Here is a 13,550-nt window from a genome sequence, read left to right as displayed (position 1 = left end):
CCTCCCCCACCAGGAGTAACTCATGGTGTTTGGAAGCTGTTAAATGCTATGAACCAAGACCAAGTGGCACTTGAAGCTAGAAATGACTGGTGCATTTTAGAGCTGGGAAAGCATCTTTACAACAAGTATGGATCAAGAGTTAAAATGCATGAATACATCCGTCAAAAGATGAGAGAGCTTGGAAGACTCCTCATATGTACTAGAGAGGTAACACCCCTTACATCTATTAAAGAGCTCATCCATCCCACAAACTTCATGCATGCCGTTAATGCAGTTAAAAGAACAGCTGGATACATTGAAGAGACCAATGTGTATGAAAAGGCTAGTGTTGCTGTGAAACTTGGTCATAGTCTGAACAAAATCGCAATGCTTATTGAGAGCCATTCTACAATCAATGGAGACAAAGCAAGTGCAAACTTTGCGAGCAGCTTCCAACAGCTGTATCAAACCCGATGGCCCGAGTACATTTCTTCAACAGCACGGCGAACAATGGAGGAAGCCAAGTGGAACTGCCCACATTTGCTCCCGTTCACTGAAGATGTCAAACGTCTCCATGTGCATCTTGATGAGCAAGAGAAAGTGTACCGCAAACTCTTGTCAACACAGCCATCATCTCAGCATTGGTCAAAATTGGCAAAGGTTATATTAACTCAGGTTATGCTTTTCAATCGTAGGCGAGAAGGGGAAGTGTCACAAATGCCTTTGTCCGCATACACCTCCAGCAACCAAACAGAAGCTCATCCGGATATTAGCATGGCCCTCACAGAGTTGGAAAATAAACTGTGTCAGTACTTCAAGCGTATAGAGATCAGAGGCAAAAGAGGCAGAAAAGTTCCAGTGCTTGTTACTCCTTCAATGCAAGAGTCGATCAGCCTGCTGATTAAAAACCGGAGCAAGTGTGGAGTACTGAATGAGAACCCTTTCCTCTTTGCACGTCCTTCTGCAATTACCTTTTTCCGTGGCTCTGACTGCATCCGTGAATTTGCAGGTGCATGCAATGCTAAGAATCCTCAAACTCTAACTTCCACCAAGTTGAGGAAACAGATTGGTACCCTCTCTGAAGTGTTAAATCTGAGCAACACTGAGCTTGATCAGCTGGCTGACTTCCTAGGCCATGATATTAGGATACACCGTCAGTTTTACCGCTTACCTGAGGGGACCCTTCAGCTGGCCAAAATGAGCAAAATTCTTCTGGCCCTCGAAAAAGGACGCTTGGCAGACTTTAAAGGGAAAAATCTTGATGAAATCATCATTGATCCAGAAGGTACTATACACTGTTACTGTGACCATTGTCTGAATTGAATTAATTTAGAGATATTGGTTCCGGTTTTTTTTTTTTTTTTTTTTTTTTTTTTTATTCTGTAATAGTTTACATAAATTGTAATATAGGTTTTTGGGAATGCTTTGGAATAATATGCATGTATTACCTTGTGTTTTTAAATTAAATGTTTATTTAAAATTTAAATAAGTTAAATGATTAATTTCTGTGTTTTCTACCCTCAGAGAACGTTACAGTGGACAGTGATTTAGAGGAGTCTACTTCCAATCCGAAAGGTAACAATTTCATTTAGCCAGTTTGTTCCAATTTATTTTTGCCTAATTCTAAATTGTTGTTTCTAGGGATGGCAAATTGGTTTGAAATGGGTGGTTCATCTTTAGATTATTTTTCTCACTTTCTACTGACTACATGCACAAATTACTTTAGCATGTTGCTTAGGCATTTCCAGTTTAGTTTTTTCCCTCGTGGTTTGCGCATGAGCCCGCACACACCCCAAAACACTTTTGCCAACTTCTAAACCCTGCTCAAAGTTGCTTTATGTTGTTAAATGACATCATAAGCTAATTAGCATAATCATTACATAATTTATATATTAATATTTGTCAAAATACAACACCAATTGAGATTGAGAGAGCGGCTTTATTCGCTAGACTTAAACCTAAAAATACTCCTGTATATATGGTGTATTTGGAAAATGCAGTGTTTTAAAATTATCATTCTGCTTTCTATGCACAAAATACAGATTATGTGTGTTTATCAACCAGTATAGCTATTTTCCTTAAAGGATAATTCTGGTATTTAGCACTTTGAGTCTCTTTTCTGGTTTGTTTTGGGTGAACTAGAGTGGTGGACACAGAAATGTTGACGATGGGTCCTGTCTCGACTTTTTGACTCGTTTAGAATCGCCTTTGACCGCTTCAGAGTGGCTGTCTATGTATGGGCCTGCACGAACATCCTTAAAACAACCCTTAACGTTCGTTTTCAAAACTGTGCAACTCACCGAGTGGTTAGTGGTGTTCGTTGATGTTCCAAAACAAGTAGCGTAGCGAAATACAGTTTCTGTCGTGTTTTATTTGGCATTTTGTAAAATCCCATTGATCTCTTTTGGAGGACTCATTGCTCGTTGATATTACTGCGCTACCGGGAAAGGAAAAGATGCTTCAGACTCAAATAGCGAGCGGAAGTTTATACTCGGTTGTGAGGTATCTGAAAAAATAGTTCCACTATAGCAAACAATAACATGGATTGAAATCATACATTGCGCTGATATATTTGTTTTTAATCATCAACGAACACCACTAACCACTCGGTGGGTTGCACAGTTTTGAAAACGAACGTTAAGGGTTGTTTCAAGGACATGTTCGTGCAGGCCCATACATAGACAGCCGCTCTGAAGCGGTCAAAGGCGATTCTAGAAGTCAAAAAGTCGAGACAGGACCCATCGTCAACATTTCTGTGTCCACCACTCTAATTCACCCAAAACAAACCAGAAAAGAGACTCAAAGTGCTAAATACTGGAATTATCCTTTAACACGCCCATCTTGGTTTTGGTACAGGAATGCAGTCAACTATATTTTCCAGCCGCTGAATAATGTAGACTTTTCCAGATTCTGACTAAGCTAGCTTGCTGCAATAGTGACGTCACATGCATGCAATGATTACAAATGTGAATAGGGATGATTGGATTGTTAAATTGTTTAGCAATTAGATTTGTTTTTTAGAAAGTGTGACTTTTTGGATGGTGAGTAATATTACTGAAATTTTATTAGTAATTGGTTGCACTACTAGTTACCAGGGAAAGTAATTGTATTGCTGTGCATTACAAGTACTCAGTGGAAGTATGATCCCCCATGGGTTAGAAGTAAGTTTAAATAACTGATTAAAAAATATTACAAAGTCCTCTTTTTATTCCAAAAAGGAATACAATTTAATATTTTATTTTCATTGTTTTATTCCAGTCCCCAGGACACACCTCCCAGAATATTTTAGATGACTCCCTAATTAAACACTAAGAAGCTAAGTTGAATCAGGTGTTTTAAATAGTGAGGCATGTAAAACACCTCAAAATTCTGGTAGGTGGGTCCCCAGGACTGAAGTTGAGAACTGCACTTTATGTTCTCAAGTTATTTTGGTTGCACTTAAAACAGCAGTGATAAATAATAACAGATGCGGGGTAGCTTTGTCAGTTTAATGAAGATATGTGTTCATACTCAGACTGGCATAATTTTTACTTTCAGAGTGCACTACAGGATCATCACCACAGCACCCTGAATGTGAAGACAGCACACTTCCAGCAGACCCAGTGTCCAAAAAAAAGAGGGGTATGTTCATTTTAATTTCAACTGATTGATGGTTAATATGTTCTCCAGTTGCAGTAGGTTTCTATTTACAACATGATTTTTGAAGCATTTCAATATACTAACTACGGAAGATTGAGATTATTTCAAACATTGAATGTCTCAAGCTGATCTCAAGGATCCGTATCTTGGACCGATTAAGCATTTAAGCAACTTCTTACTAGTGAAATGCTAAGATATATGATGTAGACCTACTTGTTCCCTCTACAGGTCACATCAAGAGGACAGCCTGGAACAAACACGAAATTGATGCAGTAGAGAACCACATGATGAGGTTCATAAAGAACCGCAAAGTTCCAGGGAAGGCAGACTGCGTAAGGTGTTTGGAAGCTGAACCATCTGCTCTAAAACAGAGAGAATGGTCTGCTCTGAAGTTTTATATAAAAAATCGAATCTCTGCTCTACAAAGAAAAGATCTAACACACTAATATGGAAGTAAAATAATGACAAATGTTTTTGAAACTAAAAAGCTTGTTGAATTGCACTAAGTAAAAATATGCAGTGCATTAACCCTGCTTGCATTTTAATGCATTGTATTTTCAGGCCTTGCATTTGTATGGGCTGAAATTCAACGTGGTTGTATATTTAAGCTGTGAATATTTCAATGCAAAACATTTCACACATGTTTTCATTCTTAAAAATTCAACAATCCATATTCACCTTTCAGATTGCACTTCCAAAATGTTCATTCGGTTTAAAAATACAACCTATAATATTCGACTGGCAATTTTCGGTCCATTTTATTCCACTTCCACAAATTCAGTGGTTCAAATTCGATCTGCAGGAAAAGCAGTAGATTGCCGATTGATGATCTCCATAGCTGTTAGTCGGCCTCACCAGCAGGGGAGCAAGCAGCCGTTGACGAAGAACACTATAGAGCAACGGGTGAGAGACTCACTCATTCGTTGAATTACAGAAATGGAGCGAGCAGTAGTTGGCCATTTGTGATTATCATCAGGGCAATGAATTGTGATGATTATCATATGGAAAAGCTGATAAAGACACAAAAGCTGTGTTTACATTGAAGTCTTCACTGTTACTTTTGTACATGCAAGTTTTGCACAGCTTTCTCTGTCGTGACCGAGATTGTTTTTCCCCGATGCTGATGCACAGATCAAACGTTAAATCTGAGGTAGTAGACATATATTTCTCTCGGTTGTTTAGTTTTCTTAACTGTATATTGCGCCGCTGTGCTGCAGAACTGGGGATTCCCTTAATACGTCACTCTCCAGGATTCCCCTGTGGTCTCAGGACACTCAAAGTTACTCAATGGACAAAATACAGTGATATAAAAGACCAAACTCGCAGGCAAGCAGATGGACTCAGAATAACGCGCAAAGCTTAATGCTGAGCGTTTCCCAGTGATAGACTGGCATAAAGTTAGCTTGGCGTTGGACATTCGCACATTTAGGGACCGTCTCTAAACTTACATACGACATTGGTACACATGTTTCTAACTTCAATTGCATTTGAAGAGAATGACTTGGTCATAAAACCAACTGTAAAGTGTTAATAGGTGCCATGATGCACACTTTTACTTTACAGTTGGTTTTATGACTGTAAGTCATTCTCTTCAAATGCTATTGAAGTTAGAAACATGTGTACCAATGTCTTATGAGAGACGGTCCCTAAATGTGTGAATATCCAGTTTCAGGCGAACTTATGCCAGTACTTCACTGGGAAACGCTTAGCATGAAACTTTGCGCGTTACATTCATATTCTGGTCCATCTGCTTGCCTGTTGCCTATTAATATCGCCCTCATCCCCAATAAGGTGGGAGTTTGGTCTTTTATATCACTGTATTTTGTCCATTACTTTGAGTGTCCTGAGACCGCAGGGGAATCCTGGAGAGTGACTATTGAGGGAATCCCCAGTTCTGCAGCACAGCCGAAAGGGTTCTCATTCAGTACTCCACACTCGCTCCGGTTTTTAATCAGCAGGCTGATCGACTCTTGCATTGAAGGAGTAACAAGCACTGGAACTTTTCTGCCTCTTTTCCCTCTGATCTCTATACGCTTGAAGTACTGACACAGTTTATTTTCCAACTCTGTGAGGGCCATGCACAAGCTGTTTATGAGTCAAGATACTTATCTATCATTAAATCTTTACATTTCATTCTGATGATGACAAACTGAAGTGAAATGAAGAGACTGACTGTATGTGTTAATATTTATGAACACAAATCATAGTTACATTTGAAAAATTCATTCTCTACTTCACTTTCATCTGAAGTGCTGACATGTTTTTTCTCTCTCTCTCTTTTAGCTTTTCTGCAAATATGTGTTCACATGCACTAATATATACTTTCTTTAATTGTTCAATTTATTTAGCATAAAAATCAACATATCATTAAGAATCAGACTACATCAAAACGACCCGTTCACATACAACATCATTTTATTAAATCATTCTTCGTACAAAAGTAAATCTTCTGAAATCTTTACACAGATCTCTCTGATCATAAACTGAAGTGACATGAGATGATATGAGGAAACTGACTGTGTTAATATTCGTTAGTTTAGATGAAGGGGAATACTCACAATATAAAGTTAAGAAAACTAAACAACCGAGAGAAATATATGTCTACTACCTCAGATTTAACGTTTGATCTGTGCATCAGCATCGGGGAATAACATAATCTCGGTCAGGACAGAGAAAGCTGTGCAAAACTTGCATGTACAAAAGTAACAGTGAAGACTTCAATGTAAACACAGCTTTTGTGTCTTTATCAGCTTTTCCAAATGATAATCATCACAATTCATTGCCCTGATGATAATCACAAATGGCCAACTACTGCTCGCTCCATTTCTGTAATTCAACGAATGAGTGAGTCTCTCACCCGTTACTCTATAGCAGTGATCATCAACTGGCGGCCCGCGGGCCGAATCTGGCCCGCCGAACCGTTCAATCCGGCCCGCGACTGGATTCGAAAATTGTGAGGAGAAAAAAAAAAGAGGAGAATATATCATGTGGTCCACACTATTAAAGCAACTGAAAATAGCAACAACGACTGAGACTCTTAACTATCAGTAATCCCCACCAATTATGACTCTATTTAGGCTTTATTCCGAAATGAGGACAAACTCGCTCCACTTTTTTTTTTTTTTTTTTACATTTATTGTTTCACACAGTTCTTGTTATTTTCCACACATAACTTTTCCTTATGCCCCCTACTTAACGTTTGGTTTTTATTTCAAAGTCTCAACAAACTTCAAACCAGACTTCTCCGTACAAAAAAAGGAGAGAAAACCAACTGGCTGGCATAACTTAAAATAGCATGGTAAATAAATACTAACCTGGTATCCGAACAAAAACAGGATACAAATAATGTTTGCACATCAAATAAAACGTTAAGTGGGCTATAGCGATTTCAAATCACAAGGCTGAAATAGGTTACTCACACTGCTCAATGGCTAAAATTACATTTCCCCTCTGACACCAACTTTTTTACATCAGGCTTGGCCGCTGTCAGACTTATGCGCAAAGAGTCATCCAAGGACTGGTGTGACAGCCGGTTCCTCTCATGTGTTTTTATGTTGTTCATTTTGGAGAACGCAGCCTCACAGGTGTACGTCGAACCGAACATGGTGAGCACATACATAGCCAGCGTCTTCAATGTACCATACTCCTCGGGACAGGACAACCAAAATGCGCCCAGGTTTTCAGCACCACGGAGAGCAGCCTTCAGGTCCCCTGCGGCCTGGATTTCAGCCAGCTCGCTCTGAATGGCCGCTTCGTCCAAAGACATCATTTTCACTGCGTTTGTGGAGAATTCTCCACTTGGGTTGATGCTGAAAGGATCACGCACAAATCCAATGACATCCCTGGGAATTAAAAAGTCATCGAACCTGGAGGAGAAGTTGTCTTTTAATTGTGTGATGAATTTCTTCATCCTGTCTGTTACGTGGCTTTGTCCCACCTTCTTCAGTGTGCTGAAATGCAACAGCCTCCCCGACAACAAATCTGCGTTAAAAAGGTCAAGTTTGTTCCCAAACGCATCGAGTTTTTCCACCAGATCCACCACTGATTTCTCTTTTCCTTGCAGCTGGAGATTAAGTGCATTCAAATGTGAGAAAATGTCTGTCAAAAATGCAACGTTGGACATATATTCGCTGTCCTGCATGGTGCGGAGATGGTCAGCTGCCGCTTTTGCTTTGCTTTGTTTCAAAAACTCCACTACCTGGGCACTGAGTTCAACGAAGCGCTCCAGTGCTTTGCCCTTACTGAGCCAGCGCACGTCATTGTGGAGTAACAGGTCATCATGAGAAGCCTCGGATTCGAGCACAAATTTGCGGAACAGGCGATGCTGTGTGCTTGAGGTTCCTCTGATGTGGTTGATAATTTTCATTGTTTTCTCCATCACCTCTTTGAGCTCCCCACTTAGCTTTGCGCACAGCACACTTTGATGGATAATGCAGTGAAGCGCGTTAGTTTTAGGAGCGACAGTCTTTATTCTGCTCACCAGACCCTTGTTTTTGCCAATCATAGCAGGTGCTCCATCTGTCACTATCAGGTTGATTTTATCAAAGGACAATCCATGACTTTTAAAAAAATCCTCCAGTTTTCCGAAGATGATGTCAGCAGTGGTGTTGTCCTCCAGCGGAAGCAATGCCAGCAGCTCCTCTCGGAAATCTTTGCCATCAAAGAATCTGACAAAAACGCACAACTGTGAGATATCCGTATTGTCCGTGGACTCATCAATGGCCAACGAAATGTATTTGGCTTCCTTGATCCCTTCAATGACAACTTGCTGGACATGCTCTGCCAAGACGTGTACACGACGCGCGGCAGTTGAAGCAGAGAGAGGTATTTGTTTGACAGCTGCAATAATTCTGTCCATGGATTTGTCGGTGGCAAGTTCCTCCAGAACTGTGACCATGCACTCCTTGAAAACCTCACTTTCTGTGAAAGGTCGATTATGTTTGCAAAGCACCCAGGCAGCCTGCATTGATGCACACGTTGCTCTCTCTTGATCAGTTAAAGCTCGAGTAATAATGCCACTTGCACGGGAGTACGCAGATTTCAATGTGGCAATTTTTCTCTTCCGGGCCTCTGACTGCTCAGGATATGAATCCTTGAAATTTGTGTGTTTAGTGTTGTGGTGTCGGCGCAGATTATATTCTTTTGCAACAGCAACAGTTTCGTTGCAAATGAGGCACACAGGTAACGCATTTCTGAAGGTTGGCATGATAAATGCGTACTTTTCAGTCCATTCGTCATTAAAGGATCTGTTTTCCGCGTCAACTTTTCGTTTCATGGCCTTTGAGAGTGCCATTTTAGCCTACCTGTGTTAAGAGGCCTTTTCCTTCCACTAACTGAAACTGTATTAGCACTGAAGCCAGGGACGACAGCCCTATATCGACTGAGACAAAGTATCTCTATCACTCCTGGTGGTTGACTGTGGTATAAGTGATAGGAGCCTGACTCATAAAGGCTAAAAATGCCTTCAGTTTTGTAATGAAATGAAAAAATATAAACAAATAATAAACATTAAGTGATAATTTTATGCCAAAATTATATTTTTATTTCAATTTTTTGGTCCGGCCCCCAAGGTGAGTGTCCAGTAAAATTCTGGCCCTCCGACAAATGTAGTTGGTGACCCCTGCTCTATAGTGTTCTTCGTCAACAGCCGCTTGCACCCCTGCTGGTGAGGCTGTCTACAGCTATGGAGATTATCAATCGGCAATCTACTGCTTTTCCTGCAGTTCCCGGATATCAATGTTGAATTTTCTGTCGAATTTGAACCACTGAATTTGTGGAAGCGAAATAAAATGGACCGAAAATTGCCAGTCGAATATTATAGGTTGTATTTTTAAACCGAATGAACATTTTGGAAGTGCAATCTGAAAGGTGAATATGGATTATTGAATTTTTAAGAATGAAAACATGTGTGAAATGTTTTGCATTAAAATATTCACAGCTTAAATATACAACCATGTTGAATTTCAGCCCATAAAAATGCAAGCCCTGAAAATATAATGCATTAAAATGCAAGCAGGGTTAATGCACTGCATATTTTTACTAGTGCAATTCAACAAGCTTTTTAGTTTCAAAAACATTTGTCATTATTTTACTTCCATACACTAATATTGACACCATGTTGAGTATTAGTCACCAGGTTATATCTTAATCTTGCCTGTATGGATTTGTTGATTCAGTTCTTTTCAAATGTTTTTAAAGTGTTTCAAATAACTTTTATACTGCAGTTAATGATTTGTTTTGTTTTTTTAGCAAGTTTTCATAATTGTTTTTTTAATGCCAAATGTTTACTATACACGCAGGCATGCAAAAGTTTCATGCTGAAGTTTTACTTGACGATACGTTTTGAGAAACTGTTTAGAAGTGTTTGTCAAGGGTTTTATTAATTAATATGAACATGAGCATGGAATAGTCTTATGCTAGATCTATTTGTTGACAGACATTTGATGCAAGTTTTGAAAATGTTAACATTACATGTCACAGATAATTATTTATACACGCATGTACATGTCTACATATATGTACGTATGTTTGTGTATGTAGGTTATACTTTTTTAGAAGTAAAAACATTTAATGTTGCTTTCTATAAATAAAGAACTCAAAAAAGTAGATTCTCTTTTTACACTGCTTTTTAAAAAGTGCCTTTTAAAAATTGTTACTGGGGCAGTCTTCTCAAAATTAGTTGATACAAGGATACAAGTAGCTATGTACGTTTGACCCCACGATGACCTAAAACTAGTTTGGTGTGTGTACGTTTGACCCCACGATGACCTAAAACTAGTTTGGTGTGTGTACGTTTGATCCCCACGATGACCTAAAACCAGTTTGGTGTGTGTACGTTTGATCCCCACGATGACTAAAAACCAGTTTGGTGTGTGTACGTTTGATCCCCACGATGACTAAAAACCAGTTTGGTGTGTGTACGTTCGATCCCCACGATGACTAAAAACTAGTTGTGTGTGTGTGTGCGTTTGATCCCCACGATGACCTAAAACCAGTTTGGTGTGTGTACGTTTGATCCCCACGATGACTAAAAACCAGTTTGGTGTGTGTACGTTCGATCCCCACGATGACTAAAAACTAGTTGTGTGTGTGTGTGCGTTTGATCCCCACGATGACCTAAAACCAGTTTGGTGTGTACGTTTGATCCCCACAATGACTAAAAACCAGTTGTGTGTATTGGCGGACCTCAGATTTACACAAGACCTGAAATGACCCCACAAGTAGCCACTGTGTCATGTTTGAAAATTTTATAGCAAAATATTTGTAATCTGAAAGGACATTTTCTAAACTGATATTGTATTAGTTGTCATAATATTTTTTTTAGGTCTTAAAGTTTATTAGAAAGGGTGGTCCCCATTATGTAGCATTTCTGACAGGTGACCCCCACAATGCATATAAACAAGTGTGTGTGAGTGTGTGTGTGTGTGTGTGTGTGTGTGTGTGTGTGTGTGTGTGTGTGCGTGCGTCCTCCTGAGTGTGTGTGTGTGTGTGTGTGTAGGACATTCATAAGCACGTTCTCTTTTGTCATGTCCGCTTCAATGGTTTAAGCATGTGCATGAAGAAGAATGTGATATTATAATACAAGGCAAAATAAACGGATGCTGCATTAATTGCGTTACATATTGTGAACTGTTAAACTGAAACATATTAATCGCATGCGTTACTGTGGACAGCAGGGCATTACAGATGTGTTTATGTGAATATGCTGCAAGAAGAGCGCTGTGACAAGTGTGTATTTGACCGCAGACTGAGTACAGTTGAGACACTTTCTGCGTTTTGACTTTTCACACAAAAATAGATACTGAAAAGAAGTGAATTTCCACATGACATTACTTTAGCTTGTAGACTAAGATATTATCAATCAATAATACCCATAAGTAGTTTATATTTTCCACAATTAGCTCATAAAAATAAGGTGCTTTTTGTCTCAACTTTGTCTCAAATGTACCCATATGTAGTACAGCTGAGACACCCATTGTTAATGATGTAAAGGTAACCAACCGTTCATTGCAAATATAATAAAGAAAGACTAATAAAGAAAATAACAATTGGGCATGTCCCACACAACAAAAGGACTCCGCAGCGGATCGGCCGCGGAGGTATCGCGGCTTCCGGAACGGACCCGTATCGGCGTCCACTTGCGCGCAGTGACGGATCCGCGATTAAAACCTTGCATCCGCGGCAGGTGCGTTTGGGACCCGCAAATTGATACATTCATCCGCCGCGGACCCGCAACGGACTCATACAAATTCTGGCTCATCTGGCCCGGGTCCGTTTATCTCATTTTCAAAATCCCTTGTGTTCTTGCTGTAGGATAAACTAAACAATAGGATAAAACCAAAACTATCACTGGGTCTAGCCTAGGCTACTACATCAATAGACCTAAGCTTAAATCTGCATTGCCTTGTATTTTTAACCTAACAATATTGTAAATAGGCTTAACAGAAAAGTTTCAATACAAGACATCGATTTACTGTACAAAAATAATCACTACTCAATGGAAATATAAAATTGACATTTATGGAAAGTTATAGGTTATAGCCTATTCTGTTTTTTGTTAAGTAGCCTATGTTGGCTAGGCTAATCTACATTCATTTTGTGGTCAAAACCTAATTTAGTGCTTTATAGGCCTAGGTCGGTGCAAACATAAAATATTTTATCTTTTTCAGGCTACAACTTCAATGAAATGCTGCACTATGCACAGCTATAATATCAGAAAATGAATAACTGGTGAACGACAAGAAGTTCAATAAAAAGATGGTTTATTACTCCTATTAATCAGTTTGTGTGGATGGAGGCGGGACACGTCTTCTCGTAGCCCGATCTGCCGCCAGGTTGAACCACCTGATTGCATGATGGTGACCTCCGCATCTGTAGCTGAGCGGGTCAGTGTTTTTTCTGAATCAAACAGACAGATATGTTTATGTTTATGGTATGTAGCGTCCAAAGCCAAGTATGCTTACACAATACAATATATGAGATAGGTATACACAGCCAGAGTGGTCTTTAACGAGCCGAAAAGGGCACATGTCACTCCTCTCCTCACAAAATTGCACTGGTTGCCAGTTGCCGCTCGCATCAAATTCAAGTCACTGACGTTTGCCTACAGAACAACCACTGGTTCTGCTCCCTTTTACTTTAACTCTTTACTTCAGACTTATGTGCCTTCCAGGAACTTGCGCTCTGCAAGTGAACGGCGTCTTGTGGTGCCATCTCAAAGAGGCACAAAATCTCTTTCTCGGACCTTCACCATGACTGTTCCCTGCTGGAGGAATGATCTGCCTAACTCAACCAGAGCTGCTGAGTCCATAGCCACTTTTAAGAAACGGCTGAAGACACTTCTTTTTCGACAGCACTTGATCCAGTAATACTAACACTTTCTCTCTACTACTCTATTCTGTTCTATTAAAAAAAAAAAAAAAAAAAAAATGCGTTGATTTAAACTGAGAAGGGTCATAGCACTTGCATTTTGTTGTCCTACTGCTAGTTTAACTGCTTCTATTGTTCTCATTTGTAAGTCGCTTTGGATAAAAGCGTCTGCTAAATGAATAAATGTAAAATTAAGGAGATTAAATTTAAAAAGAAACATGACTTACAAAGTCATTGTGGTGGTTAAAATTAGAGGTGGGTATATGAATTCGTGATCAGGGTAAGGTGTGCCGTGCCTTTCGCTATCAGATGTTTAAAAAAGACATCCAAAATGTTCAAACAATATCAGTGGTATTAAATGGTTCCTTGATCAGATCACATATTGTATGTGGATAAATCAGTGTGGTTGTGTAATGTTTTAAGTTTGTTAGGGTCCTATAAATTTGGAGGTAAACTCTTAACATTACATTACATAAACAGATGGATAAACTCTGACATTTGAGCAGTAGGTAAACTCCATTTACTTGCATTTAGTCTCCACTACAGCCCTGGTTAACATTACA

At 39.4% G+C, this 13,550-nt stretch overlaps 1 protein-coding gene across 1 annotated transcript; it reads left to right on the top strand.

Moving 5' to 3' along the window:
- Positions 1-489: 489 nt before the first annotated feature.
- On the top strand, positions 490-4,064 carry LOC307167255 (uncharacterized protein; the record flags this gene model as incomplete). The annotated part of the gene is made up of 4 exons (XM_079886240.1): positions 490-1,264; positions 1,504-1,554; positions 3,517-3,600; positions 3,847-4,064. The coding sequence occupies 4 exons, from the start codon at positions 490-492 to the stop codon at positions 4,062-4,064; spliced, it is 1,128 nt and encodes a 375-aa protein (XP_079742366.1).
- Between the last annotated feature and the right edge of the window lie 9,486 nt (positions 4,065-13,550).

Source organism: Squalius cephalus (genome assembly GCF_949319135.1).
Source record: "Squalius cephalus genome assembly, chromosome: 11".
Lineage (NCBI taxonomy): Eukaryota > Metazoa > Chordata > Actinopteri > Cypriniformes > Leuciscidae > Squalius > Squalius cephalus.
Note: the sequence above shows the minus strand (reverse complement) of the source record. Positions and strands in the feature narration are given on the sequence as shown.